Here is a 27,653-nt window from a genome sequence, read left to right as displayed (position 1 = left end):
AATAAAAATGTTACAGGACATGTACTGTTTTTATTGTGATTGAAATGATCATATTGAACTCTGCTCAAATCTGCATTTCTGATCCACTGACTTTGTTTTTCTGTTTCCTTTCCTGCTCACACTTTGGACAGGACAATCTTTGTTCCCCTTCTGACATCCTTCAGCTAAACCTCAGCGTTAAAAGAACTGTTGAAACACTACTTTCTCTTGGGGCACATTCAGAAGAATCCAGTTTTGTCTCTCTGTCTGTCGAACTTCTGGGTTTTGTGGCATTTTACTGTACTTTGATGTTAATTCTCTGTATGCTTTATTCCTGGATCTTCCCCTCTAGCTGAAAGACTGCATTCTTGAGATTTTTTTACCACATTCCTGCACTTGGTAGAGGTTTGTTTCTCAGGCAGAATAATTTACATATGTGCTTTTCCCCCTGGTATGAAGGAACAAATCTTAGTCCTTTCCTCAGAGGTCCGGAAGAGCACCCCATCACGCCCATAAGCATTCATAATTGCTAGCAAAACACCAGCACTTTCTCTTCTGATAAGTGACCTTTTTTCTCTTATCACAAATGCTGAAGCATTTCTACTAATGCAATCTTGAACCTGTTCTTAGAATATGACATATAAACTTTATTATTTCCACATGACAGTAAATCCCCACTTGACCATTTCTCCATGCCTCAGCACAGCTTAAACCTCTTCAACAGCTGCTTGGAAGGAAGATGGTGGTGCCCTTTCTGGTTAGGGACACCTTGTCACTTAGTTGTCTGCCTCAAAATCCTGAGCTTGCCCTTCATTGGGAGGCACAGGTCCATGGAAGGAGTCTGGACATTTGGAAGACATTGGCCATTTAGTATTCATAACTTCAGTTTGGTCAGAATGTTCATCTTAAAGGTCATGCAAGTTCTGTGAACTGCCATTCTGAGCCCAGAAACCACATTTATATATTACACATGAAACCCATGGGCCCATGAGCTTTAGGTACCTGTCTAGATTTACTGAGCTTGTTTGTCTGTACCTTTGATTCACTTCTATAATCCTATTTAGACTTTAAAGTTGGGATGTATATAATGTTGATATATTTGAACCATCCTTATAGGTGAATTTTATCTTATAAGCTTTTGGGAAGATTATATCTGAACAATAGTAGGTAAAGTATTATACTGCAGTCTGTTCTATACTCACTGCAATGAATATTGTCAATGCCTCTCAAACTACTTAGTGTATTAGCTTCTGGACCTTAATGCTTAAAACTACTTTATAATAAGCTTGGCATGGGGCACATGCCTATAATCCCAGCACTCTGGTAGGCTGAAGCAGGAGGATCACAAATTCAAGCCAGCCCACGTAACTTAGCAACTTAGCAAGACCCTGTCTCTAAATTTAAAAAAAAAAAAAAAAAAGCATACATACATAAATAAATATGGAGAGAAGGAAGGCTGGCTGTTTGGCTAAGTGTGAGGGTCCAGGGTTCAATCCTAAAAAGGAAGAAAATCTTCAGTTTTATACAGTAGTGCCTTCCAGAGTTTGGGGGTTTGGGTTTGTTTTATTTTTAAGGTATCATAAGAGTCTGTGATTATTTTCAGAGTTTTACGAGCTTTTTCTCATTTAAAAAATAAAAACATGGCTCAGGTATGGTTTAGGTTGGTTGTGGTGCATTCTCCTGAAAACACACAGTGGTCCCTCCAGCCCAGCAGGACAGTACAGGTGTACCTAGGAAGCACCAGCCCCGAGGACTGGGCACCACACCATGGGATCAGCCACGATGCTCCTGGGGGGACCAGGAAGTCAGCCTTACAGAAAGCAAAGTGTCAGGCAGATTCACTTTCGGTAGAGGGAATCTGTATTTGAAGTAGGACTCAAAGTAATTATACAAAGAAGGTAGTTGTATTGGGTCAAAAGATTACAGTTACTTTGTTTTATCAGAATAGCTATTAAATAAAAGGAAAGTAAGCACAAGTACCAATAACTGCCTCAAAAATAAATACTTGCTGTATTTTTATTACAACTGGTTTTGTAAAACTTCCTAGTAATGTATCACAAGTGCCAAATGAGAAGCAGAGAGAAATCCACTTACTGTCCTTAATACATATATATAATCTCTTCTTAACCAGAATTCTGCTTTCTGGTTTAATGTTAACAGGAAAGCCAATAGATAAATGTTGTACTTAATATTTGCCCTTTTCTCTTAGAAGAAAGGACTAATCAAGCAAGTTAATTAGGCAAACAAGATATATTTAACTTAAGCAAACATGTAAAACTTATGACATATTGGTAGTCAAGATGTTACTAAGCTGGGCTGGGGATTTAGCTCAGTGGTTCCGGCACCTGCCTTGCAAGCACAAGGTCCTGAGTTCGATCCCCGGTATTAAAAAAAAAAAAAAAAAGATGTTACTAAGCTGACATAATAATTCTCCACCATAATTTAATCCATCAAATTCCAGAATATGAAATACTTTACTTTTTTAAATACAATTTCTTTTTAACTTTGTAATTCATGCTTTTAACTAATTCATGCTGAGCCTTCCATGAATTATCCTAAATCAGGGAAAGTTTCTGAAATACATCTAAATCTCAGAAGCTCAGGATACACCCAGGTTCCTCCTGGGACCCCTGTTTGGTCTGAGAATATGGTTTCAGAACCAGAAGGTTGAGGCAGGTAGGGGACTTCCCCTTTCAGAAAACCCCAGTGATGTCATGAACCTATCTTGTATTCCTGTGGTGTATACCTTCGAAAGCTCTTTCCCCTCTAATGTTAGTGATAGCTTGCAGACTGGGACCATCTTGGTAACTTGAGTGTTTTCCCCTCCTGTTTTATATATGTGCATTCGTCTTATTTATCAAAGATAAAGGACATTAGCCGGGCATGGTGGTGCATGCCTGTGATCCCAGCACTTGGGAGGCTGAGGCAGAAGGATTGTTGAGAGTTCCAGGCCACCCTGGGCTACATAGTAGTGAGTTTAAAGACACCCTGAACTACATAGCAAGACCCTGTCTCAAAAAAAAAAAGACAAAAGTATGTTGCCACTTTGCCTCCACAGTATTCTGTTCTCCTCTGTTGAATATATAAATGTATGTACTTGTCAGTTTTTGAATTTTCAAAAGGACCTGTATGTACTTTAGTTGTGTTAATAAAGTGACAGTGAGTGTCAGACATGATCTCTATTTAACTCATACTAACAGGTCAGCTTTCCTAAGTACTGACTTTTCATATCTCATTTAGTGATTCTGAGGGAGACGTGTTTATTTTTTCCTTTTAGTTCTGTGATATGTTTACCTTATATTCTCTTTTGTTTGTTTTTATGTCACATTGTCCCATTTCAGGAGCAATTGTGCTTGCCTCTCCACATTTTAGAAGAGAAAGGTTTGGGCCAGGTTGCAGTGACGGTGCAGGCTCTCCTGGCACTCGCCCCGGCCAAAGCAGCAGCAGCAGCTGTCTGCTGTGTAAGGACCCCAGGACCGAGGGTACTGGCCTGGCCACCACACAAGCGGGACACCGTGATCGCTGCAGCCAGCCATCCCATCTGCTTAACCAGAGCTCTTACGTGTTCTAGAAGGGACGTTTCCACGATTCCTACCGGGAATGTTTGGCTTCTTTTCTCCATTTTAGGGGAGGTTATACCCATTACCATTGATTTTTTTTTTTTATAAAAGATACGGTTGGTTTTCTCAAATGCAGCTTCTCAACATGGAAGAACCCCCAACATGGAAGCCCCTGCTAGCTGTGCTTTCCCAGACGCAGGCTTATTTCATGTAGCAGAGCGTGGAAGGTGCAGGTATGCTGTTATCTTCCCGAGCTCCTGAGACAGCCAGGAACCACTGCTTTCTCACCAGTCATATATGAGAATCTCTCAAGCATTTGCAGGTTTGCACTCAGTGGTTCTAGGGTGAGACCTGGAAATCTGTTGTCTACATCCTTGCCAGTGGTTTTCATGTGGAGGCTGTAGCCTCAAGTCATATCTGTGTAGGGTTGGGGACACTGCCTTCACTGCATTTCAGCCACATTTAAAATCAAAAGCTATGTTAGGATGACTCAGACTATTTTGTCCGAGGTAAAATAATAATACAGAAAGCCTAGATTTTGTACAGGTGGGTGGAGTTGTGTCTAAAGCAGTGTTCTGGCCGCACTGCAATTCCAGTCACTGCTGCCTCATCTTCCTGCTATAGAGGATGGCCCTGGAGCAGCCCACTATGTCCTCACATCAGCAAGCACCCCACACACAGGTTCCAAGTCCCCACACTGGTGACTTGCACTCCTCTGCACCATTTGCACAATCATCGCCCCCAAGTGGTCCCTGGGTGCCTGAACCTACAGGCGCACTACAGCCCTCACAGACACTTAGCTCCCTGGCCAGTGGAAGATGCAAATGGGACAGAAGGGGAGCCAGGTTTCCTCTAACTGCCAGGTAACCGCCAATTCCCTGGTGGGGTAAGAGCACATAGAGCTTCTTAGGAACACTGCTTTCTGTGTCCCCCTCATGGGCTCCAGCCCCCAATGCCTTCTCTGCCCAACTGTTGGGAGCAAAAGGGCTGAAGGCCCTTTATCAAGCTTAAACTAAACATGGTTTAAACCATAAGCCTTTTTAGTTGTCAGTGACAGCTTTTGGTGTTCACCACCTTTGTAAACCAAATAGAGTAAGCATGCATTCTAGTTATGTAGGGATTTTTCCCTTTAGTTCTATTCTGGATTTTCTTTACCAATACATGCATCTGAGCATACCGTTAGCCCTCTTCATCACATATGTGCTGCATCTCAAAGTAGCTTTGTACAAAGTCATTCTGATTATCTGGTCAAAGAATGTTTTCTCTATGTTCTTGTGAACTTTTCATTAGAACCTTGCCACCTTGTTCAAGTTTAACGTTATATAACATAAACATCTGAACTGAAAGCCCAATCCATCAAGGACCTCACAGATTGAAAATAAAATGCTTATAAATGCTAGAGCCAGACCCACTAAGTTTACAGTTCCAGGCACATCCACCAACCATGTAACTTGATGAGAATTTAACATTATTTTTTTTAACCAGATATTTTTCCTTCTAAACATTAAACCTCAGTAAAATCTCCAGCTCATGAATTGCATCGTGTGGGGAACAAGTCTAGAATGCATTACATAATGCAACACTGGCCATATCTCACTTTTACATTGGAATAAGTGGGAATTTCAACTTATTTTAAATTTTACACTTCATATGAAACCTTAATGTACTTTCATCAAACTAATTCAGATTTGTGTTTGAATTGTTAGAAAAAATTTGTGATCAATTTTGGCTGATAGTGAAGAAAAATTGTCAAAATATATTGAATTTTTTCTGTATGTGAAAACAAATCATGATGCTTTTGTTAGAGAATTTTGGTATTCAGTGTTTTTTGTGTACCTATGTATTTTTTTTTTAAACTGGAACAATTCCGTTTAACATTTAGGATTGCTAGACTCATGTATGGTGAACGTGGCCTTGTCACCCTTTTCCTGGTTTGGAGAAAGGACCTTCCAGCACTGACAGCACCAATACCAACAGGCTCCGTGCCTGGGCCTCCCCTGCCACCTACAGAGATTTCCTGTCAGCAGTTTCCAGGCCTTCAAATGCATCTGCTTCACACTCCAGACGAGCATTCTCCTTAATAACCAGGTCTAGAAACTGCTCTGGGAGGAGGTCTGGGTATCCGGCCAGAACTGGAGGAGGCTTAGCGGGAGGTCACTTTCCTTAACAGCTTCTTAAAATGCACCACACAGCTAATCACGGAATCTGTAATTTATCTTGCTTCCTACAGTCAGCAGCGACGAATCTGATGAATTTTAAAAATGTTAAGTGCTTAAGTGGTTCTAGAAATGAAGGAAAACATGGATAGTAGGAACCCTTTTATTTATACAGTGCAGTGAGATGGTTTACAGCAGATTTCATTTTATTCTGAAAATGTTATAAACATATAATTAGTAAAAGATTATGTAAAACATTGTCCTATATTTGTATGTCTGTAAATATACTGCATAAGTTTAAGTATAAATATGTCAATATCATGTGTTATTTTAAATTGCCTGTATGCCACCTTACACATTGACATTAAAATAAAGCCAACACTTAAGTAGCATGTAATGTTTGAAAATGTTCATACCTAAAGCAGTTTCCGGCCAGCCGTGGTGGTGCACACCTGTAGTGCCAGCACTTGCACTTGGGAGGCTGAGGCAGGAGGATCACTGGGAGTTCAAGGCCAGCCTTGGCTACATAGAGTTCAAGGCCAGGACAGGCTAATTCCTTGAAGGAAAGGTTGAAGTTTACTTAAAGGAAGAAGAGATAACAAGATTGTCCTGTAACTGAAGTTGTACAGAGGGCTTAATTCATGAAATAAATGTGACACTTAAGGACAGCTTTTCTCTCAGAAGTTCCCTGCTGTGCTGTAGAGAAAGCATTAGCATCCCTAGACATTGTTTTGGTTGATTGGGGCAAGCATGACCTAGTGGGCTCATTGTTCCATAAGGGGAGAAGGAGAATGACAGACAGCTGTACTATGTGCCTGGCACAGGTAGGTGTTTTCATAGGCTTTTCCTCTTCCAGTCTTAATACCCCACAAGATGGGAACAGTTGCGTCTGGTTGAAAATATCTCCAAATTTAAGCCAGCATGGTGGCATACCCCTGTAATCTCAGCACTTGGAAAGGATCCTCCCAAGTTCAAGGCCAGCCTGGGATACACAGTGACTTCAAGGTCAGCCTGAATTACACGGAAAGACCTGCCTCAAAAAAAAAAAAATCTCTAAACTAGCCTTCCAGAGAACCTATGTGTCCTCACCTTTCACACCCCATTTCTAGCTTGTCTATAATTTATATCCCTACCGATCCCCAGAATGTTGCTGGAGCCATTTATGAATATTATGATCTCCCCCAATAAAAACACTAAAATAATCCAAAAGGCAGGAACCAGCATTTGTTAAAATTTGTTGTGTATAAGACTGTACTTTATAATTCCTACTGAATAGTTCACTTTTGCACATAAGATTCTCACTTTAGACAAATTAGAATCAGAATCAGACACATAGGAGTTACTAAAGTTTTAATGTATCATTATACCTAAGCCCAGGAACTGTTTTTTCTGGTAGGAAAGAGCAAGAGAAATAGGCTGCTGCAAATACTTCTTCCAAGCAAAATTCAATGAATGAAGAAACCCTAAATTGATAGTACCCTAATTCAGGTGAAATCGCAGGCCCCAAATAAAAACACCGATGAGTTCTCTGGATGCTCCCAACCTCCGGGATTCCAGAGGCAAGGACAGGAGGTAACTTGTCACTTCTTGCCTCTTCGTTTGTCCTTGTCTTTTCCTTTTGAATCCTTACTGTCATCTTTCTCCTTCTTAGGCATTTTGAAGCCTCCAATTTCCTTCCGTATCACAGTGCCCCGCCACCAGGCCTGGAGCTGGAAGAGGAAGGGAAGTGAGTACCGCTTGGAGTGTGCCCGTCATGCTGCTTCCTTCCCACGGAAGCCTCTGAGACAGAGCTGGCTGGCCGCTGTCACTGTTGGTAGAAAGAATCTGATGAGGCTGATTTTTCCTTCACACTTAGAAACCTGACTTCCTCGAACTGCTTCCCTGGAAACGTCCGGGAGAGCCCGGTATGGTGGCGCATGCCTGTGATCCCAGCACTCGAGAGGCAGAGGCAGGAGGATGGGAGAGTTCAAGGCCAGCCTGACCAGGGCAGTGACGCCTTGTCTCAAAAAAAATGAACATCCAGGAAAATCTGTTACCTGGACTTGGTCAAAAAGGCAGAAATCTGGCCGAGGATTTAGCTCAGTGGCACTGCGCCTGCCTCGAAAGAGAAAGCACAAGGTTCTGAGTTCATTCCGGTACAAAACAAAAACAGTAATCAGTCAGATGGCTTCATAAGGCTGTCTGGTGCATTTCTTATCTTTGGGAATTGACTAAATCTTACTTTCAAGACGGATTAAAAGAGCACCTTGACTATGTTCTTCTTTAGATGCAACTGTTAGGAATACAGTGGAGGCTACTTAAAAATCATCCTAAGCCCCAAACACTGGGAGCTCCACCAATGAAAACAAAAGTAGTCTTCCCCCAGTTCTTAGGTTTTGGCCTTAAATCAACCAATCTTGACAAATGGGAAATATAGAAGCTTGATAAATACTTGCTAATTATACAGTGGACTCTAATAGCTCAGAGTTGGTTCAGATACCTGAACCTTTTCTATTTTTTATTTTTTTTAAGACTAGGAAAAATTTATTGGGAAAGAAAGCTTCTGCCTAAGACAGAAGGGGAACCGGAAAGTGGGTTGCCCCCAAAGCTTCCTTTTTTGAAAGATTCTTTCACTAAATTACCTTTGTAATATGAGACTGTATTAGTATAAAATAACAACAAAATACATACTATATAAAAAGTAAGGGACATAGGGCCGGGGATTTAGATCAGTGGCACTGGCACTGCACCTGCCTCATAAGCGCAAGTTCCCAAGTTCGATCCCCAATACCAAAATTAAAAAGGGGGGAAAAGCTTCCCTTTTTAGTCCACCTCCTCATCTACAACCCAAGCTAGAGTTTGCCCCCTGGGTCTCGGCTGACGCCCCTCTTCAGGGGTAGGGTGGATTCCAAACAGCAGCTTCAGCCCCACTCATAGTATTTTTGCAGTACAGTTTTTGCTTTAAAACATTTTCCAAAATGTGAGACCTGCTCATTTCATCATTGCTAATAGGTGAGTTCACAGAAAACTGTAACAGCTCCTTTTCTAACCAGCTGCTTGATCCCTTGCCTTTTTGGAAAGCAGCTCATATCAGGCCAGGAAAGTCATCTGCCATATGAACAGGACCTTAAGAAGCAGGGTGCTCAGAAGAATCACTGCCAAGAGCTGGCTTGGCCAGAAGCAGTTGTCTCAAGTTTGAGCTCTGGCCCTCAGTTTTGCGTCCGCAGCTGACCACCTCTGTCTCCCCATCCCAGTCAGCGTCTGCGCTGTAGGTGCATGGGAAACTGACAGAACAAAAGGCCTCACTGGTTGGCTCCGTGGTAAACAGCCATGTGTTTTTTAGTTTTGGTTTTTAAGACATGGCCTCACTATGTAGTTCAGGCTGGCCTTGAACTTGCAGTGATCCTCCTGCCTCGGCCTCCTGAGTCCTGGGACTACAGGCATGCGCCACCATGCCCAGCTCCAAACGGCCACTGTGTTTGATAATGGATGAGAAAAGCTGTGTCCCTTGGAAATAGACTGGGTGTGACCTGGGGACCCCAAGACACTAGCTAGTTACAGTTATCTACCTTTATGGCACTCTTTAGTTCCAGCGTATCCTGTTCCATCTTCTTCCTGGTCTTCTCCTTTTCTATCCGATCTTCAATGATGACCTCCTCATACTCCCGAATCTGTAAAAGTAGACATCAATCCTGTCACTGAACTCTCTTAGCTAAACTATGACCCAACCTGCACTTTCAATACAAAGTTTTAAAATAAAACATGCTAAATCTCAATGTAAACTATAGAAAAATATTACTGGATTATAGATATGCATATATTAACTTTATAATGTTCCCAAGTTTGTTCAGTGTAATTCAGATTTAAGGTTTAAAATCTTTCATACAAATGAAATACTAACTCAATGTGTGAATATTGACCTCAACATAATATGACTTTTTAAAACTTTGGTAGAATGTACATATGCAAATAACTGTCTTTGAAAGAAAAATTTAGACAGCTCCACACTCATTCAGTGATGAAGCCACAATCAGAAGCTCTTTGGAAATCATTATTTACAAGCCAAGGAAGGGGATGCACACCTGTAATCCCAGCAGTCAGGAGGCTGAGGCAGGAGGACCACCCTGAGTAAGGGGCCAGCCTAAACTACATATTCAGACCCTGTCTCAAAAAAAGGAAAAACAATTACTTACATATTGTCTGAAGAGACCAGAAAGTGGAAATGATGATGGTGTAGTATCTAAAGGAGTTGTGAGGATTTTTTGGTACCGGGGATCGAACTCGGGTTCTTATGCTTGCAAGGCAGGCAGCAGAACCACTAAGCTAAATCCCCAGCCCAGTAGTTGTAAGGTTTTAAAGTTACACTTAAAATACCAGAAAATCTTGGGCTAGAGTAATGTCATGTGAGTGCGAGCTGCTGCTCCTGCACCATCGCCATCCTCTGAGGAGAAGCCACTGCTTGGAGGCAACCTCCACTTCTGAGCACAGACCACATCACCCGGCCCCTCTGGCTCAGCTCCCCCCCTCTCCGGAGTGCCTCCCACCTCCCATCTCCCACCTCCTCACCATCTTCGCCAGGTGCTGCAGGTGAGCTAGGTCACTGGCCTTGGCAGCCTTGAGAGCATTCAGTTCATTCTGCTTCATTTCTGTGTCCTTATCGAATTTCTCCATCCAGAACTCTAGCTTCTCCTCAAGCCTCTGTTAGGAAGAACATGAAAACATGTCTTCCACCAGACACAAACAGCGCATACTCTCTGGTGCCATTTATGTCAGGCTCAAGAACAAGCAAGGCTTTCCTGCAGTGATGGAAGGCAGAAGGTGGTTATCTGGGTGGGGGTCACCCACTGGAAGTAGGCGGGAACTCTGGGATGCATTAGTGCTCTTGGTACCTTGTAGGTGGTGGCTGCATGGGTGTGTATTCAGAAATGTTCCTCAGACTATACACTCCACACCTATGATCTCAGCCCTGAGCAGGCTGAGGCAGGAGGATCTTGGTGAGTTCAAGGCAGCCGGGGCTATATAGTGAGTCCAAGGCCAGGCTGAACTACATAGCAAGACCCTGTCTCTAAAACAAAAACAGATGATAAAACTACAGAAATAAAAAAAAAATTAAATATAAGACTATAAAGCCCAGCTTTACACTAACAAATTTGAAATTCAGTGTTAAGATAAAATCTATAGGTTATATCACTTATGGAATAAATATGTAAGTGAAAAGTATAAATCAACTCTAGCAGCCACTTAAAAGACTAATACAGGGGCCAGGGATTTAGCTCAGTGGTTCCACCGCCTGCCTCGAAAGCACAAGGACCCAGGTTCGATCCCCGGTACCCACCCCCCCGCCAAAAAAAGACTAATACAGCATGATCAAGCAGTGTTTATCCCAATAATTTAAAGATGACTCAACATCAGCAAATATATTAATGAATTTTACTTTATTAGTATATTAAAGGAGAAAAATACATCTCAATGGATGAAAAAATCCATCTCATAAAGTTGAATATTCATTGATTTTGAAAAAGAAAATCTGGCTGGACATACTGGTGCACACCTATAATCCTAGCAGTCGGGAGGCTGAGGCAGGATGATCACTATGAGTTAGAAGGCCAGCCTAGGCTACATAGTGAGTTCAAGGCAGCCAAACTAGGCAGCCTGTCTCAAAAAAACCAAAAATAACAAAACCTTTAAGCCTACAGAGTAAACCTTATACTTGAAGATAAATGGAAAATAAAAACCCCTTTGTACCAATATCAATTGCTGCTCAGCTCCAAATTCGCTGTTCACTGGCAGGATGCTTGCTGGAAACTGACCACCTAGCAAAACACTACACTTTGTCAGTAAGGACACTCAAGGATGTGGCAAGAGGGCTGTTCTGGACCCAGTATGCTGCTTCTGTTCTTGTTCTAGGGAACCCTACTAGGAGGGTCTGAGTGGGGAGACCCACTGGCACTTGTTCACCCCAAGTCTTAACTGATACTGCCGCACAGAGCTCTGCTTGCCAAACACATTATGACCCAGGAAGGTTGATCCCAAGAATTTAAGATGATTGAACATCAAATCTGGTAATGTATTTTAGTTTATTAATATATTAAAGGAGAAAAGTATATTAGCTCAATGGATGAATTGGCTATAAAACCAAATGGTCATCTGATTAAAAAGAACTTTTAGCAAAGTCCACAGTTTGCTGCTTCCTAGCCTGACCCTGTCAGTGTGAAACAACTGTGTCAGCCAGGAGGCCCAGCCACACCCTCTCCAGGGAGGTCTGAATCTCAGCCTGGAAGGAGCCTCCTGCTCCCCTCCTTTCAAAGTTTATTCCTTCCTTGGATACTGCTCACCTGCCCTAGTGTGTTCTTTATTCCTTTTTTTCTTTTTTTTTTTGAGACAAGGTCTCACTATGTAACCCAGGCTGCCCTTCAACTCTTGGCAATCTTCCTGCCTCAGCCTCCCAAGTGCTGCAATTACAGGTATGCAGCATGCACCATCACACTTGACTCTTTTATTTTATTTATTTATTTATTTATTTTTTGGTACTGGGGATTGAACTCGGGTCCTTGCGCTTGCAGGGCAGGCGGCAGAACCACTGAGCTAAATCCCTGGCCCTTTTATTCCTTCTTAATGGTCAATCCTTTATTAATAGCTCATGATTTTTTTTTGTTAAGTTTCCTTTCTTCAAATTACTGGTATGGTTCTTGTCATCTAAATGGATCATTAGTGACACGGAATTGGTACCAGAAATGGGCTTTGTCCCCCACCTTCCAGTCACATATGTCCTACTAAAAGTCGACCTTGCTACTTCCTGTTTACTGGATACAGTCAGCATAATGCCATTCATAAGAGAGGATGATGTTCTGTGGAAAGTGAAGACAAGCAGTATCTCTGCAGGCCACATCATAGGACAGAACAGGAGAAGTGACAGAGCTTAGACACCAGACCACAAGGTGCACTGTTGGCCCTGCCAGGTAAAAGCAAGCTGCTGCTGGTAGGTTTCAAGCTGGTTTGGAGGCAGGGGCTGTGACCAGGCTAACAACGGGAGCCACTGCAGATTCAGCCTAGGAAAGATCTTCCACCTGATCAGAAGCTGCAGCTGGAGGCACCACCTGATTACAATCACCCACAGTCATTTTTTCCAGGGTCTACTTAGCTTCCGCACAGGCCAAACAGCCAAGTGGGGATGTGGTCGACATCACCACCCCTGCTTCTTTCAAGACTGTGACAGTGGCATTCACCTCTGCAGTGCCACCGGGGGTATGGTGAGGCCTCTGGTTTAACATTTTGGTTAGCAGAAGCCCTACTTGGCCCTTACACTATAACGGCCCAGGTATGTTTATTCCAATTACATTCAGTAACGTGGGAAAGAACCACAGCTTGGATCCACAGAACTGGTGTGGCCACAGTGAGGGAGACTTTAAAGACTCCATCTGTCCTCTGATCACCATAACCCTGATTTTGACTGTGGGCCTCAGTTTTGTTGTGGGTCCCCATGAATTAACATCAATTCAGAGTTAATGTTTAGTAACCTCAAGAGGACTGGGAAATGTTCCATTATGCCATAAAACAGTTTCTTCACGTGCCTAACATATGTGAGGTCCTGGGTTCAACTCCCAGTACCAGAAAGAAAGAGTCTCTGTGACTATGTAAAGGTGCAAATTTCCAATGATGAATGTCATTATATTGTATACCTAAAATGTACCAATTATTAGAATGAATAATCGATAATGTAAAATAGGAAGAAAAGGTCCAAAGGGGTAGGGGTAGTGGGAGGCACAGGGGAAAGGAGAGAAGGGAAAGGAAAAAATGATGAGAAATGGAAAAAATGGAAATAAAGTCTTTGTAAATAGGGAAGGGTGGAGGGCGTGAAGGGAGGGCTAGGAATGGGGAAAAAATAAGAACCAAGATGCATCATATAAAGGTACAATTCCCAATGAGAAATGTAATTGTGTTGTATACCTACAATGTACCAATGAAAGAATTTAATACAAAAAAAAAAAAAAAAAAAGAAAGAGTCTCTGAGCCCAGCATGGTGGCCCACCCATGCCTATAATCCCAGCACTTGGGAGGCTGGGCCAGGAGGATTGGTGCAAGTTCTGGGCCAGCCAGGGCTACATAGGGAGTTCAGGGCCACCCTGCACTACAAAGCAAGATCTTTCTCAAAAAACCAAAAAAACATGGCTGGGGATTTAGCTCAGTGGCACCACACATGCCTCGCAAGTACAAGGTCCTGAGTTCAATCCTCAGTATGAAAATAAAGAAACAAATAAACCAAAAAAAAACCCCTCCCCCTCCAAAAACATCTAGTCAGACGAGTAACTCTGAAAGAACACATGGTCTACAGTTCATTCATTAGGCTTCTAGAATTATGGGTGACTTTTCCTACCTCTAAAAAAAGTCTTTGCTCCCCTCAGCATTTTATATGTGCAGTTTTTTAAAGATGAGTGATAAAAAAAGTTTTGGTGACTCACCTGCTGCTCTTTCCTAAGGAACATCTCAATCTCCATGTGGATCCGGTTCTCTTCTTCAGTCTTCATCCTCACTTTCTGTAAGAACAAGAATTGATGCCAAGATCCATGGCCAAGGCAAGACACTGACACCAGGCGGCAGCAGGCATGGGCTCCGTGGCCAGTGAGGACTGGGAAGGAGGCATCGCTCTGGAGTGGCAGGTTGGTTCCACTCAGCCCCATCCACAATCCCCGATGCTACAGAGCCAGGTGCTGACATCAGGGAGCACATGCAGGGCCCTGGAGACAAGGACCAGCATCCAGCCATCTAGAAGGTGGCGTCCGTGGAAGGAGCAAAACAATGCTGGGCCAGGGATGTAGCTCAGTGGTTCTGCTGCCTGCCTTGAAAGCGAAAGGTCCTAAGTTCAATCTCTGGTACCAAAAAAATAACAACAATGCTTCAAGGTCCCAAGGTTCTGAGGTTCTAGAACCTGAAATTCCAATATGCAAGAGAAGTGTGTCATCGGGGTGGAGGGCACCACCTAGGAAGCAAGTTGTCACAAAGAAGGACACCTCTATTGTGCCCACCCTGGCCCGTGCGTCACTTAGCATCCTCTCATGAAGGGCCACTCCTTGTTTCTTTCCCCTGAGACTGTTCCGGGACTTCTCAGCTCCCTAAGCTTCGGGCTGAGTGGAGCACTGTGCTTCAGACCTCCTATTCCACACTGGAGGGGGGCAAAGTGCCATGGTGTGGAGTGAGCAGCAGCAAATGCCTGAAGGTACTGGCAAGACTCTCAAGGGCTTCTCCCTACGGTCACCCTGTTTCCCGAGACAGGAAGGAAGAGGAGCGCGTGGCAGGCATGCCTGTGACCCCATCACTCAGGAAGCTGAGGTGTGAGGGGGCTGTGAGTTCCAGGCCACCCTGGGCTAAACAGTGAGACTGTCTCAAAAATAAAATAAAGGTTGGGGGTGGAGCCCAAGTCCCAGTACCACATTGAAGAAAGAAGAGGAGGAAGAGCGGGAGGAAGGAGGAAGAAAAAGAAGAAGGGGAGGAAGAGGAGAAGGAAAAGCTCATCAGCCAGGCTGTAGTCCCACCTGCTGGAGAGGCTGAGTCAGGAGGACCACCTGAGACCAGGAGTTTGCAGCCAGCCTGGGCAACAGTGTGACCTTGGGCTGAGACAGTATCATTGGGACTGGCCCCACCCGGATCTTTCTTTTTGCCCCTTTGGTCCTGGGGCCTGAACCCAGGGCCTGGCACACGAGAGCCCCCCCGACCTGCGGGGTGCAATACTGAACCATGGTCACCTCGATCTCCTCCAGCAGGACCTCCTCGGTCCAGTTGCACTTTCTCTGGGTCTGGGCGATCTGTAGCTCGGTATTCCTTTTCATGTAATGATTCTCCAGATTGGTCTTCGCCTTCATCTCTTGCAGCTGGTCCTTGAGGTGGGCAATGTATTCATTTTGGCTCTGCAGAAGAAAGACTGGGAGGTTTCTAAATGCAGAGTACCTTCTACCTCCATGGAGTTGGGTCAGTGGCCTCAGCTTAGCCTCCTAATGTATGAACCAAGAAAGGACTGCAGGGGCTGGGGATTTAGCTCAGTGGTTCTGTTGCCTGCTTCGAAAGCACAAGGTCCCAAGTTGAATCCCTGGTACCAAAAAAAAAAAAGGGACTGCAACGTTCCAAAACTGCTTCAGACCTCATTTCCTGGACTTGTTACTTGAATTCAGAGAAGCATGATTTAGTATTGGAAAGAAAATAGTCAATCAACCACAGCTCAGAAGGCTCTGCAGGTGGCCATGGTGATGAGGGCCGAGGCTTTTCATGGTAGTGTCAATACCATAAGTGAATGCAGAGCAAGAGGCCATAGGCTCTGGAGGTTTGAACTACTTACTCTCTGGAGAAGTTGGAATTGGCCTCACACCTCCACTTGCCGCTTTGGTTGGATGACAAAAGGAAAATGTGGAGTAATCCATTTCAGGAATAAAAGCCATACACAATGGTACAATTGTATATGAAATTAGCATTTCTATCGTATGCCAATGCTTAAGGCTACTGGCTTCGACCATAAGGGTCCTAAATCAACTCTGAGCCACCCCCATCTCCCATTCGGGTCTCCTGGGGCCCCAGTCCCAGCTTGGTTTCATTTCCCTGTGAGCTGTTCCCTGCCCTGGGAGCACAAGGTCAGTTCTCTTATCTTCCTTCCATAATAAATCCCATGGCCCTCACTGCCTTGGAGTGAATGGCTCCTCACAGGTGCCACCTGAACTGCACATGGAATCGCAGATATCCAACCACGTAGGGGTCCTCGCTATATAAACACTATTCAGTGTCACTGCCTGCAGTAATCAGATGATGCCCTCCAACTGTTCCACCGTGTTTTATGGTAACATGTTGTCATCCCTGTTGAGACTCTGATGACAAACCATTAAAAAGCTATAGGGCCGGGGATTTACCTCAGTGGTTCTGGCACTTGCCTTGCAAGCGCAAGGTCCTGAGTTTGATCCCCAGTACCAAAAAAAAAAAAAGCTAATAAAAACAGATGAGCAGGGCCAGGGATTTAGCTCGGTGGTTTTGCCGCCTGCTGCGCAAGCACAAGGACCCAAGTTCGATCCCCAGTACAAAAAAAAAAACAAAACAGATGAGCTGTTTGGTGTGGTGGCACATGCCTGTAATCCCCACTTGGGTGGCTGAGGCAGGAAGATCACTGCAAGTTTGAGGCCAGCGTGGGCTACATAGTGGTGGTGTGGCCCGGGTGGGATATGAGAGTGACAACGGACTGAGAGTTCCAGGGTACTGGGATCCTCAGAGTTCTGCTCTCTGGCTCCTCTCTTCCTAGCATCAGTGGAAAAGCCACCTGAGAATCACTAATCTTTCACAAACAGCTTTTCTCTGCCTGCAAAATCGCCTTCTGCACACTGCCCCAGCTCGGCCACTCCTGGTGCTCCCAAGTGATGCTCACCTGTACTTCAGCTTGCTGTTCTTTCTTAACATTAATCAGTTGTTTTTGAAGAGATTTTATCATTTTTCGTCCCTCTTCCTCCCTACAAAAAATAAGAACAATTTGTGGGTTGTTTGTTTGTTTATTTTGGTACTGGGGATCGAACTTGGGACCTTGAGCATTTTTGAGGCAAACCGCGGAACCACTGAGCTAAATCCTCGGCCCAATAAGAACAGTTTGTGAAATGGGGCCTCCAAGCCCTAGGGTGCACGGGGACCCTGCCCACTGCAGAGCAGGTTGGTGCCTAGGATTCTGGCTCAGGAGGCTGGGGGGCTGCGCTGGACACACCCTCAGTAACACTGCTAAACACGGTGGTTTCTGTTAGCCTCCTGGAAGAAGGCTTTTCTGGCTTCTCAGTGTTATATCTAAAATATCTGCTGCTGAGAAAAAGCAAGATAGAGGAAGAACGAAAATCCATCCCATCTGAACACTAGTACATGTCCTCACCTCAACCTTAGGATCTAACATTATCTTTTTGTTTGTTTTTCCTTTTTTTTTTTTTTGAGACAGGGTCTCGCTATGTAGCCCACACTGGCCTCAAACTCACAGCAATCTTCCTGCCTCAGCCTCCCAAGTGCTGGTATGACAGCTGTGGACCACCAGGCCTGGCTGACATTATCCATAGCTCACAGATGCTCTGGTGGACACAGAATGGGCCTCACCGACCCTCAGCTGCAGGGAGCATGGCAAGCAGGTCCCAGCCTCTTGGCCCTGAGAGGCTCTGCCAGGCGACCTGAGGCCACACTTTCGAGGACTTGTCCCATGGGTGACTTTGACTCCGATGCCCTGATGACCTCACCAAGCCATCCTGAGATGGCACAGCTGCCTCTTCCTCTTTCTCGGGAGCCTCTCGAGGGGCATGTGGAGGCTCACCCCAGCTCCTTCACACCCGGGTCCACCCTTGCGTGAATGATCCCTGCCGCATCTGCTTCTCAGGGATAGGACTGACATGCTTGCTGGTCACACAGACAGGGCAGGGCCCGAGCTCAGTACCGTCCAACACAAAGCCCAAGAACTGAAGTTCTGGGATCTTGGCCTGCCCTGGGAAACACAATTCTCTCCCCAGCAACTCCACTATTAGGCTTAAAACAAATAAAATAGCAAGCCGGGTGTGTGGCGCACACCTGTGATCCTGGCACTCCAGAGGCTGAGGTAGGAGGGTCACAAGTTCGAGGCCAGCCTGGGCTACAGAGTGAGTTCAAGGCCAGCCTCAACTGCATAGCAAGACCCTGTCTCAAAAATATATATAAATAAATACACACATACATACAAATAAATGTCATTTATGTAAGTAATACATATATGAATACTTTAGAAAATGCAAAAAAGGAAAAAAGAAGAAAAATTACCCATAATGCCACTATCTAGAGTTAACTATGGCTAAAATTTTACTATAGTTCCTTGTAATCAATACAAACCACAACTTTTCTCTTACAGAATTGGTGTTATATTTTATGCACAATTTTTACCCTAAGTTTTCACTTTATGTGCACTTTGTCTTTTCAATCAGTAGTTGGACCCACCTTTTACTTCTGTTCCCATTTCAAACGACATCAGAATAATCAGAAAGGAAGCATAAAAGGTATAAACCCACACAGCAGGTGAGAGAGGCAAAAGCAAAGCTGAGAGAAAAAAATCAACAAGATGATAGAAGATATAAAACAGAAAAGAGACAAATGCAATGGAAACATGTCCAGAATGGGAAGCCAAAGAAGAAAACCCTGGCAAGTGGCAGACTCCAGAGAGCTCGGCTTGTGGCGGTCAGGTCCCTTTGAAGGAGTCTCCAAGACGAAACAAAGCAAACCAACAAAAATATTAGTATAAAGCTTTTAATAATTACAGGGCTGGACATTTAGCTCAGTGGCACTGCGCCTGCCTTGTAAGCACAAGGTCCTGAGTTTGATCCCCAGTACTACAAAAAATTAAAAAAAAAATAAAAAATAATAATTAAATGAGCGAGGCTGGGGATTCGATCCCCAGTACTGGAGGGAAAAAAAAACTAAAGCCAGGTGTTGCACACACCTGTGACCCCAGCACTGGGGGTAGAGCGGGGGGTTTGAGGCACGAGGATCGCTGCAAGTTCAAATTGTATTTCACAGCATCTACACTCCAGTCAGTTGTCTGGCATGGATGGAAGCGGTGCTGGGGGACTGGCCAGGTATTACTGTGATCGGCAGCCACTATGTGCCAGGAAGTCCCCTTACATGCAGTGAGTCACCAAATGTCCATGGTGACTAGTGCAGAGTTTATCACTGATACTAGGGGGAGAAAGAGAAGAACAGCTTGCAAGGAAAAGCAGTTCCACCTACCCAAACATTCGAATACAGCGGCCCTTGGAACCTGTGGGCTCCACCTCTGTGGACTCAGCCAACTGTGGCTCACATATACCTCCAGCCTAGCCTGGGCTACTTAGTGATTTAGTGAGACCCTGCCACAAAATTAAAAAAAGAAAAAAGGCTGGAGATGGAATACAAAGGCTCCAAGTTCAATACCTAGTACTGCAAAAAAGCCAACAAAAACAAAAAGGTACACCTTTTTTCTTGTCATCTGTCTGTTTACACGATATCTGTGTTGTATTAGGCAGTAGAAGGAATCTAGGAATGATTCGAAGTACAGGACAGGACAGTGCTTAAGTTATATAGAAATAGAAAGATATGCAGGCTGACTTATACAAGGCATTCAAATGTATCTCCAGAAATCCTGGAACCAATCTTGCAGATCCCAAGGTATAGGAATATGGGTCCATGTAAGAAGAATTTATTCTAAAGAACTTTGTCCCTCCCTCCTTTCTCCCACCTTCCCTCTTTTCTTCCTTCTTTTCTTTCTTTCTGCAGATTGAACCACTGAGTTATACCCATAGGCCTATGCTGAATACTTTTTTGTGTGTATGTGACAATGTCTCGCTGTGCAGTTCAGGCTGGCCTTGAACTCACTATGTAGCCCAGGCTAGCCTCGAACTCATGGTGATCCTCCTGCCTCAGCCTCTGGAGTGCTGTGATTATCGGTGTACACCACCACCCCTGGCTATCCTTGACATATACTGTAGATTCAGATAACTAAGGGTCTATAGAAATCTGAATTATTGTCTCAGACAATCTAGTAGAACCCACATTTCTGACTTCTAGTTATCTTCCTTGGAAAGTATACATTTGGTTTGCTTTAGAAATCAAGGACTTCAGTAAATATAAGAGTTCTATTCCATTTGATTCCATTCTATTTATTTATTTTTACACAGTATCTCACTATGTAGCCTAGGCTGCCCTTAAGCCTCCTGCCTCAGCCTCCCCAAGTGCTGGGATTATAGGTGTCTGCCACCACACTTGGCTTGCTAAGAGTTTTATACAATTTTAAAACATAACAAAGCAGATCTGGGCATGGTGCCACATCCCTGTACTCCCACCTACTTGAGGGGCTGAGGCAGGAGGATCACTTGACCCCAGGAGTTTGAGGCCAGCCTGAGTAACATAGTGAGATCCCAGTCCAAATTCATGTGCACACACCTAAGCACACACACACGCACACACACATAGCGAAGCAAATCCCTCTGCTCTGACCTGGCAATGACATCATAGAAGTGTATCTTGTTTTCCTTTTCTTTTTGCAGGGCTTTCAGGAGGCTCATGAAAGTTCCTGACTCTTGCAACTCCTGCATGGTACCTGCAATGACATCGCTGAAAAACTGCCTGTGAAGAGAAACAGGCTAGTAAGATCTAGTTCCCTAGCTTCTCAGGGGCTACAGAAGTGACACAAGTTAAAACCTAGAACGACCATCTCAGCTAAGACGGAATTAATGCAGGAATTGTTTGGCCTAAGAAGACTCTATAAGCTGGGCATGGTGGCACTCACCTATAAACCCAGCTACTTTGGAGGCTGAGGCAGGAGGATCAAAGGTTCAAGGCCACTCAAACCTAGGAACTTGTCTCAAAAAAAAATTTTTTTAAGGGCTGTGGCAAACTTTTTCTACAAAAGGACAAAAAATAAATATTCTTAGCTTTGTAGGTCACATGTCCTCTTTTTGGATTATTTTGGTTGTTGTTTTGAGACAGGATCTTGGTATGTGGGCCAGGCTGGCCTTGAACTTAAAGCGGTTCTCCTGCTTCAGCCTCCCAGTGCTGGGATTACCGGGGTGTGCAACACCTGGCTACATATTGCCCTTTAGAGCAACTCAGCTCTGCGGTGATAGCATGAAAGCAGCCTTTAAATTAGAGACAGTGTAATACCAGCACTTGGGAGGCTGAGGCAAGAGGATCACTGTGAGATCTAGGCCGGCTTGGACTACACAATGAGACCCTGTCTCAAAAAGAAAAAGGGTCAGGGATTTAGCTCAGTGGTTCCGCTGCCTGCCTCACAAGCACAAGGTCCTGAAGATCCCTGGTACCAAAAAAAAGAAAAGAAAAAATTTAGATAGTGTGTGAACAAATGGGCCATGTTGTGTTCTAAGAAAACTCAAAAACAGCCTTCTAGGGGATGGGGATATAGCTCATTGTTAATACCAAAAAGAGATCAACAAGCCAGGCATGGTGGTGCATGCATGTAATCCCTGCATTCTGGAGGCTGAGGCAGGGAGATCGCCATGAGTTCAAGGTCAGCCTGGACTACACAATGAGTTCAAGGACAGCCTAAACTGCATAGAGAGACCCTGTCTCAAAAAACCAAAAACAAACAAACAAAAAACCAGAATTTGGGCTGAATATAGCTAGTGACTTCAGGTAATTCAAATAAACTCTTATTTGCCAAAATGTCATAAAAGTTACATCCTCTTTTAAACTCAACTGGCTTGTTAGCAAGCAATTTGATGACAACAAAAACACTAAGTAATAAGCAATAGAAACTGAGTCTGCCTTTAAGAAATCCTCAGGATCAAGCCAGGTGTGGTACCGCACACCTGTAATCCTGGCATTCTGGGAGGCTGAGGCAGGACAATCACACTAGTCTTGGCAAATTAGTGACTGCCTGAGACCCTTTCTCACGATAAAAAATAAACATACTCAGAGCCTTGTGCATGCTAAGCATGAGCTCCACCACTGACTAATACCTGCAGCCCTGTTCTAAGTTTTATTTATTTTATTTTTATTTATTTTTTGGAAATAAGGTCTCAGCCAGGCATGGTAGTGCACCCTGTAGTCCTAGGCTGAAGCCATAGGGACTGCTTCGAGTTTGAGTTTAAGACCAGCCCAGACTGCACATCGAGACCTTGTCTCAAAAAACAAAAAAGAATGTCTGGATACATAGTTCATAGTTCAGGCTGGCCTTGAGCTCACTACGTAGCCCAGCCTGGCCTTGAACTCATCGTGATCCTCCTGCCTCAGCCTCCCAAGTGCTGGGATTCCAGGCGTGTGGCACCACACCCGGGCTCTACGTCCTGGAACATGTTCTCTGCCTTCACCTATCGCTCTGCATTTTCTTCAGCGTCTCTGCCGTCATAATGGCCCGCGCCGCAGGTGTTTTAAAGGCAAGATCACGAATGTTGTTCTGCTTAGCAGCCAACTGGCCTCCCGGTCTGACTCTAGGTGACACTGGTCCTTTCAGTGGTAACGGAGTGGATATCTTCCTTCCAGTCAAGAGTGCTGGTGGTTTGTCTGGGCTGTTGTTTCTCTAAAAGCAAATCATGGTAAGAAAGATGTTGTAAAGTGAAGACATGGTACTCCAAGAAAGAGGGTCTCGTCTACATGTTCCAAACTTGCTTTATCCTACTAGTAAGCTGTAGTTCAAGAAAATGTGTCCTTTTTTTTTTAACCACAGAAAGCCACATGTCCCGTCCTTTTGTATGTTTTCACAACATTCCCTCTGTTGTTCCCCAAACGGAAAGTTTGGGGCTGAGGGCGTGGCTACGTGTAGAAGTATCTTCTTCTTTTTTTATTTTTGCTGTACTGGTGATCAAACTCAGTAACTCTCTGTCACCAACCTACATCCCAGCACTTTAAAAAATGTTTTTATTTTGAGCCAGGTGTGGTGGCACACACCTGTAATCTCAACACTCAGGAGCCTGTGGCAGGAGGATTGCTATGAGTTCAAGGCCAGCCTGAACAACAAAAATTTTTTTTGTTTGTTTTTATTTTGAGACAGTGCCTTGGTAAGTTGCCCAGGCTGGCCTCCAATTGGCAATCCGCCTACCTCAGCCTCTTGGGTAACTGGAGACAGGTGTGTGCCACTGTGGCTGGGTAAAATGGGTCTTTAATATGTGCAAGACCCTAGGTTCAATCCTCAGCACGCGCACACACACACACACACACACACATACACACAAGTTCCTTGTGAAATATATGTTAGAGGGCACTCACCATACTGCAATTTATTGTAAAATATGGGATTTGGGAGGGAAGAAAGAGTGTCTTGGAGATCTTGACTCATTTCAAATGTTTTTGGGTGGGGAGCAGTACTAGAAACTTGACCCAGGGCCTTTGTGCTGAGCAACAGTCCCAGTCTGTTTTTTATTAAAGTTTTTGGTACCAAGGACCGAACTCACGACCTTGCACTTGTGAGGCAGCTGCATGGTGTCACTGAGCTAAATCCTCAGCCTTCGTTTTTTATTTTCTATTTGGAGACAAGGTCTCACGAAATCACTAGGTTACCTAGGCTGGGATCAAACTTGCAATCCTCCTGCTCAGCCTCCCCGAGTGCTGGGATCATAGGTGTGTGGCACCTTGCCCAGGTGGGAGGATCACGAGTTCAAACCCAGTGTGGGTAACTTAGTGACTCAATGAGACCCCATCTGAAAATGTAAACTTTTTTTTTTTTTTGGTATCTGGAATCGAACTCAGATCTTTGCGCTTGCATAGCAGGCAGTGAAACCACTGAGCTAAAACCCCGGCCCAGTAAACTTTTTCTTAAAAGGGGCTGGGCATGTAATGTAGCTCAGGGCAAAGGCCTTGAGTTTAACCCCAGTACCAAACGGAAAGTTATAGAAGTTTGAAAATATATAAAAATTTTGGTCCCCCCTCAAAAATAAAAAAGACTTTGGGGATTTAGCTCAGTGGTTCCGGCGCCTGTCTCGCAAGCGCAAGATCCCGAGTTGGATCCCCGGTCCCAAAAATAAATAAATAAAAAATAAAAAAAAATAAAAAAGACTTCTACTAAGTTAAGATTCGTGATAACGCCTTAGTGCCCAGATTCAGCAAGGACGGCAATGCGGACCGCGCAGCTGAAGTTCTCCCCCTGGTGGTCAGTTATCTCCTAGCAGCTGAGGAACCTGGGCTAGGAGGACTCAGGAACTGGGTCTGGGCTTTCGGTGGACCGAGGCTTCCTCTCTGCACACAATGGTCCTGCAGCGCTAAGGGATCAGCTCAAGGGCCCTGTGGACACCGAGCCTCCTGTGTAAAGTGGCGCCCTATGTGCATGCGGCCCTTGAGCACTCTCCCACATAGGCTCCTCCTCCCTAGGTTACTTAGCAGAGAGTACAAATGTCGCATAGTTGTCACACTGTAATAAGAAACAATGACAAGGAAATACATCTGAACACGTTTTTTTCTTCTTTTGTTGTTTGGTTTTTTTGAGACAGTCTCGCTATGTAGTTCAGGCTGGTCTTGAACTCACTATGGAGCCCAGGGTGGCCTCGAGCATGTGGCATCCTCCTGCCTCAGCCTCCCCTGTGATGGGAGCACAGGAGTGCACCAGACACAATTCTTTCCTGAATATTTTCCCTCTGAGGCTGGTTGCATGGATAGGTGCAGGACCTGTGTGTGTGGAGGGCCAACTGTACTGTCTCATACAGATGCGACTGGAGTCCTTTCTAAGTGACACCACTGTCCTGGAAAGGGCTGTTTGCATCTCAGGCGCACTGAGCTATCCGTTTCCCTCCATCAATTAAGAACATGGTGGAGACCGTTCTCACAGTCTTTCCCTGCCATTTTCCCACAGCGTGTGTGTGTATGTGTGTGTGTGTGTGTGTTTGTGTGTGTGTGTGTGTGTGTACACGGAGAGGGGTGGTGGGAAACAGCAAAGCGCTGAGGTGCACACTCCTCACCCATCACTCACCAGCACAGTGCTCTGCCTCCTCTCCAGCGGCCACGGCATGATGTGGCCCAGGATGGACAGCTGCTCCCTGGCGTCCTCCAGCACCACGGAGACCATCAGCACCTCCAGCAGGGACAGCCCTGAGGCAGCCTCGGGGCTGACTTGGGCCTCACAGGACGCCTCACCCATCACCAGCACCAGGTGGGATGGCCAGGCTTCTGGAGGAACAGGTGAGGCTTCCACACTGTCTCTAAAGAAGGAATACAGAAAAGTAAGTCCATGAGCAATGTTTCAGTGTTAAACTCAAAAACACAGGCGTGGTGCCATATGCCAGTAATCCCAGCACTTGGGAGGCTGAGGCAGGAGGATCACTGTGAGTTCAAGGCCAGCCTGGGCTACAATAGTGAGTTCAAGTCCAGCCCGAACTACATAGTGAGACCCTGTCTCAAAAACACTAAATGAAAGTAGGAGTTTGCTTGGGGTTCTGCTAAATACCATCTACCTTGATAGACCAAAGGCCGACAACTTATTGTTTCATAAAAATATGTACCTCTTGCTGGGTGTGGTGGTGCACACCTGTAGCTCCAGCTACTCAGGAGGCTGATAGAGAAGGATCACAAGTTTGAGGCCAGCGTGGGTAATTTAGCAAGACTGTCTCAAAAATAAAACAAAACTCTTAAAAAAGGGCTGGGGATCTAGCTCAATGGTAGAGGGCTTGCCTAGCATGCCTGAGGCTCCGGGTTCAATCCCTTCAATCCTGAGCACCAGGAATGAGGGGGAGGGGAGGGGGAGGGGAGGGGGAGGGGAGGGGGAGGGGAGGGGGAGGGGGAGGGGGAGGGGAGGGGGAGGGGAGGGGGAGGGGAGGGGAGGGGAGGGGGGGGGGGGGGAGGGGGGGGGAGGGGGAGGGGGAGGGGGAGGGGGAGGGGGGAGGGGGAGGGGGAGGGGGAGGGGGAGGGGGAGGGGGAGGGGGGGGGAGGGGGAGGGGGAGGGGGAGGGGGGGGGGGGGAGGGGGGGGGGAGGGGGGAGGGGGGAGGGGGGAGGGGGGAGGGGGAGGGGGGAGGGGGGAGGGGGGAGGGGGGAGGGGGGGAGGGGGAAGACAGTGGAATCCACAGCCTTTGGCTATGCTTAATTTAAATTTGGCCAAGAGTGCCATTATTCTCAAGCCACATCTTTAAATGCCAGCTGAAAGTGTCTCTGATTAGTGAGAAACAGAAGGCCCAGCCTGAGCTCTCACTCTCCCAGATTTCTGCCCTGGTGTCATCCACATGGGGTGGAACTAATCTATGACCAAGAGACCCCAGGTGACAAAAGCGGAGGCAGTCTCCTCCTGCTGGCTCCTGGCTCAATCCGAGGGTGGCAGCCTGGACATTAATGTCCTGAGGACACCAGGGGTCCTTGCAGCACAGTGCTGCCTGGGAGGAGCCCAAGTCCTCTCCTCTGCCAGTGAGCCGCCTGGAAGCCACCCGGCCACCCCAGCAGGGTCCCGGCTCATGCAGGCTTCAGAGAGAGCCTGACCCGCAGAGACTGTGAGCAGCAGTGGACCCTGTATTTTAGGTCACGGCATGCTGGGGCATCTTGTTTCACAGCAGTGGATAAGTCTCCAGAAATTTCACACAGGCAGAATAAAAAATACATAGATAATAGAGAAAATACACACACACACACACACACACACACACAATACATTGGAATTCTGAACCTACAGTTCTTCCATTCTTCTGTAGTTTTGTCAGCCTCCACAGTATGTTTAGAATTTCGCAAAAACGCAGTCACCTGAAATAAGGAGACATTGAGATTTAAGGGGTTCTGAGTGATGTTTCAGTTATTTCTATGCTTTTTTTTTTTTTTTTTTTCGGTACCAGGGATCGAACTCAGGATCTTGTGCATCTGAGGCAGGCATGAAGCCCCTGAGCTAAATCCCCAGCGAAGAACTCTATTTTTTTGGTAGTGTAGTTTCTGTCCTTAAGTTCGAGCCATACAAGGGCATTCTACAGCAGTTACATCCCAGAAGCGCCCCCTTCCCACCCCCTTTTTGAGACCATTGTTTAGGCTGGTCTGTGAACTTGTGATCATCTTGCCTCAGCCTCCGCAGTAGCCAGTTACTGTAGTGCGCCACCGCGTGTAGCTTCTTTTAATTTCTCTCTCTCTCTTTTTTCTTTCTTCGAGACAGGTTCTCCCTGTGTAGTTCAGGCTGGCCTTGAACTCACTATATAGCCCAGACTGGCCTGGAAATATTGGGGTCAAGCGATTCTCCCGCCCTAGCCTCCTGAGTATTAGCGGAGACTACAGGCGCGCGCCAACACGGCCCGCTTTTAAGTCATTTCTTTAAAGATATAAAAGAGTAAATAAGAAAAAAAAGATAAAGAGAAGAATCCTAGTGTCCGCTCGTTTTGCTGCAGTGGGGAAGAGGGAAAGACAGCTTTATGTTCGCGAATCGGCCTTAAATATCCCAGGCCGGGAGTTCGGCATCCAGCTGTACCTTTCTGTGTACAGCCCGGATGGACGCCTCAACCCAGTTAAACTGTTGGTATAGCAACCACAACCGGTTTTTTTTTTTTTGAAGGGGACCTTTTTCTTTGCTACCTTAGATGG

The 27,653-nt window shown here is 45.4% G+C and overlaps 2 protein-coding genes across 11 annotated transcripts in view; one reads left to right on the top strand and one right to left on the bottom strand.

The window, feature by feature from the left end:
- Positions 1-6,087, top strand: part of Lrch3 (leucine rich repeats and calponin homology domain containing 3) — a 100,115-nt gene extending 94,028 nt beyond the window's left edge. For 4 of the 8 annotated variants that reach the window (XM_087186612.1, XM_087186618.1, XM_087186614.1 and 1 more), the window contains one exon: positions 3,321-6,087. In XM_087186612.1, the coding sequence (XP_087042738.1) occupies positions 3,321-3,647 (327 nt within the window). In that variant the 3' untranslated portion in view covers positions 3,648-6,087. Of the gene's footprint in view, positions 1-131 lie in introns of all 8 variants that reach the window. The other 4 variants (XM_087186616.1, XM_087186619.1, XM_087186617.1 and 1 more) reach the window with 2 other exon arrangements.
- Drc9 (dynein regulatory complex subunit 9) lies at positions 1,375-27,610 on the bottom strand. 3 transcript variants are annotated; one of them, XM_004834667.3, is made up of 11 exons: positions 27,541-27,610; positions 26,765-26,834; positions 25,083-25,311; positions 22,495-22,703; positions 20,663-20,791; positions 17,070-17,151; positions 15,415-15,576; positions 14,134-14,208; positions 10,241-10,372; positions 9,244-9,345; positions 1,375-7,404 (listed from the first exon to the last, which is right to left on the bottom strand). In XM_004834667.3, the coding sequence occupies exons 2-11, from the start codon at positions 26,773-26,775 to the stop codon at positions 7,276-7,278; spliced, it is 1,260 nt and encodes a 419-aa protein (XP_004834724.1). In that variant the 5' UTR covers positions 26,776-26,834; positions 27,541-27,610; the 3' UTR covers positions 1,375-7,275. The 3 variants fall into 3 exon arrangements, with proteins under 3 accessions (XP_004834724.1, XP_021110512.1, XP_021110516.1); XM_021254853.2 differs by having other exon boundaries at positions 27,140-27,595; XM_021254857.2 differs by having other exon boundaries at positions 7,322-7,502; positions 27,140-27,600.
- Positions 27,611-27,653: the final 43 nt, after the last annotated feature.

The sequence above is a fragment of the Heterocephalus glaber genome, unplaced genomic scaffold (assembly GCF_053883595.1).
Source record: "Heterocephalus glaber isolate CG9 unplaced genomic scaffold, H.glaber_assembly_v1.0 deba00001504, whole genome shotgun sequence".
Classification (NCBI taxonomy): domain Eukaryota; kingdom Metazoa; phylum Chordata; class Mammalia; order Rodentia; family Bathyergidae; genus Heterocephalus; species Heterocephalus glaber.
Note: the sequence above shows the minus strand (reverse complement) of the source record. Positions and strands in the feature narration are given on the sequence as shown.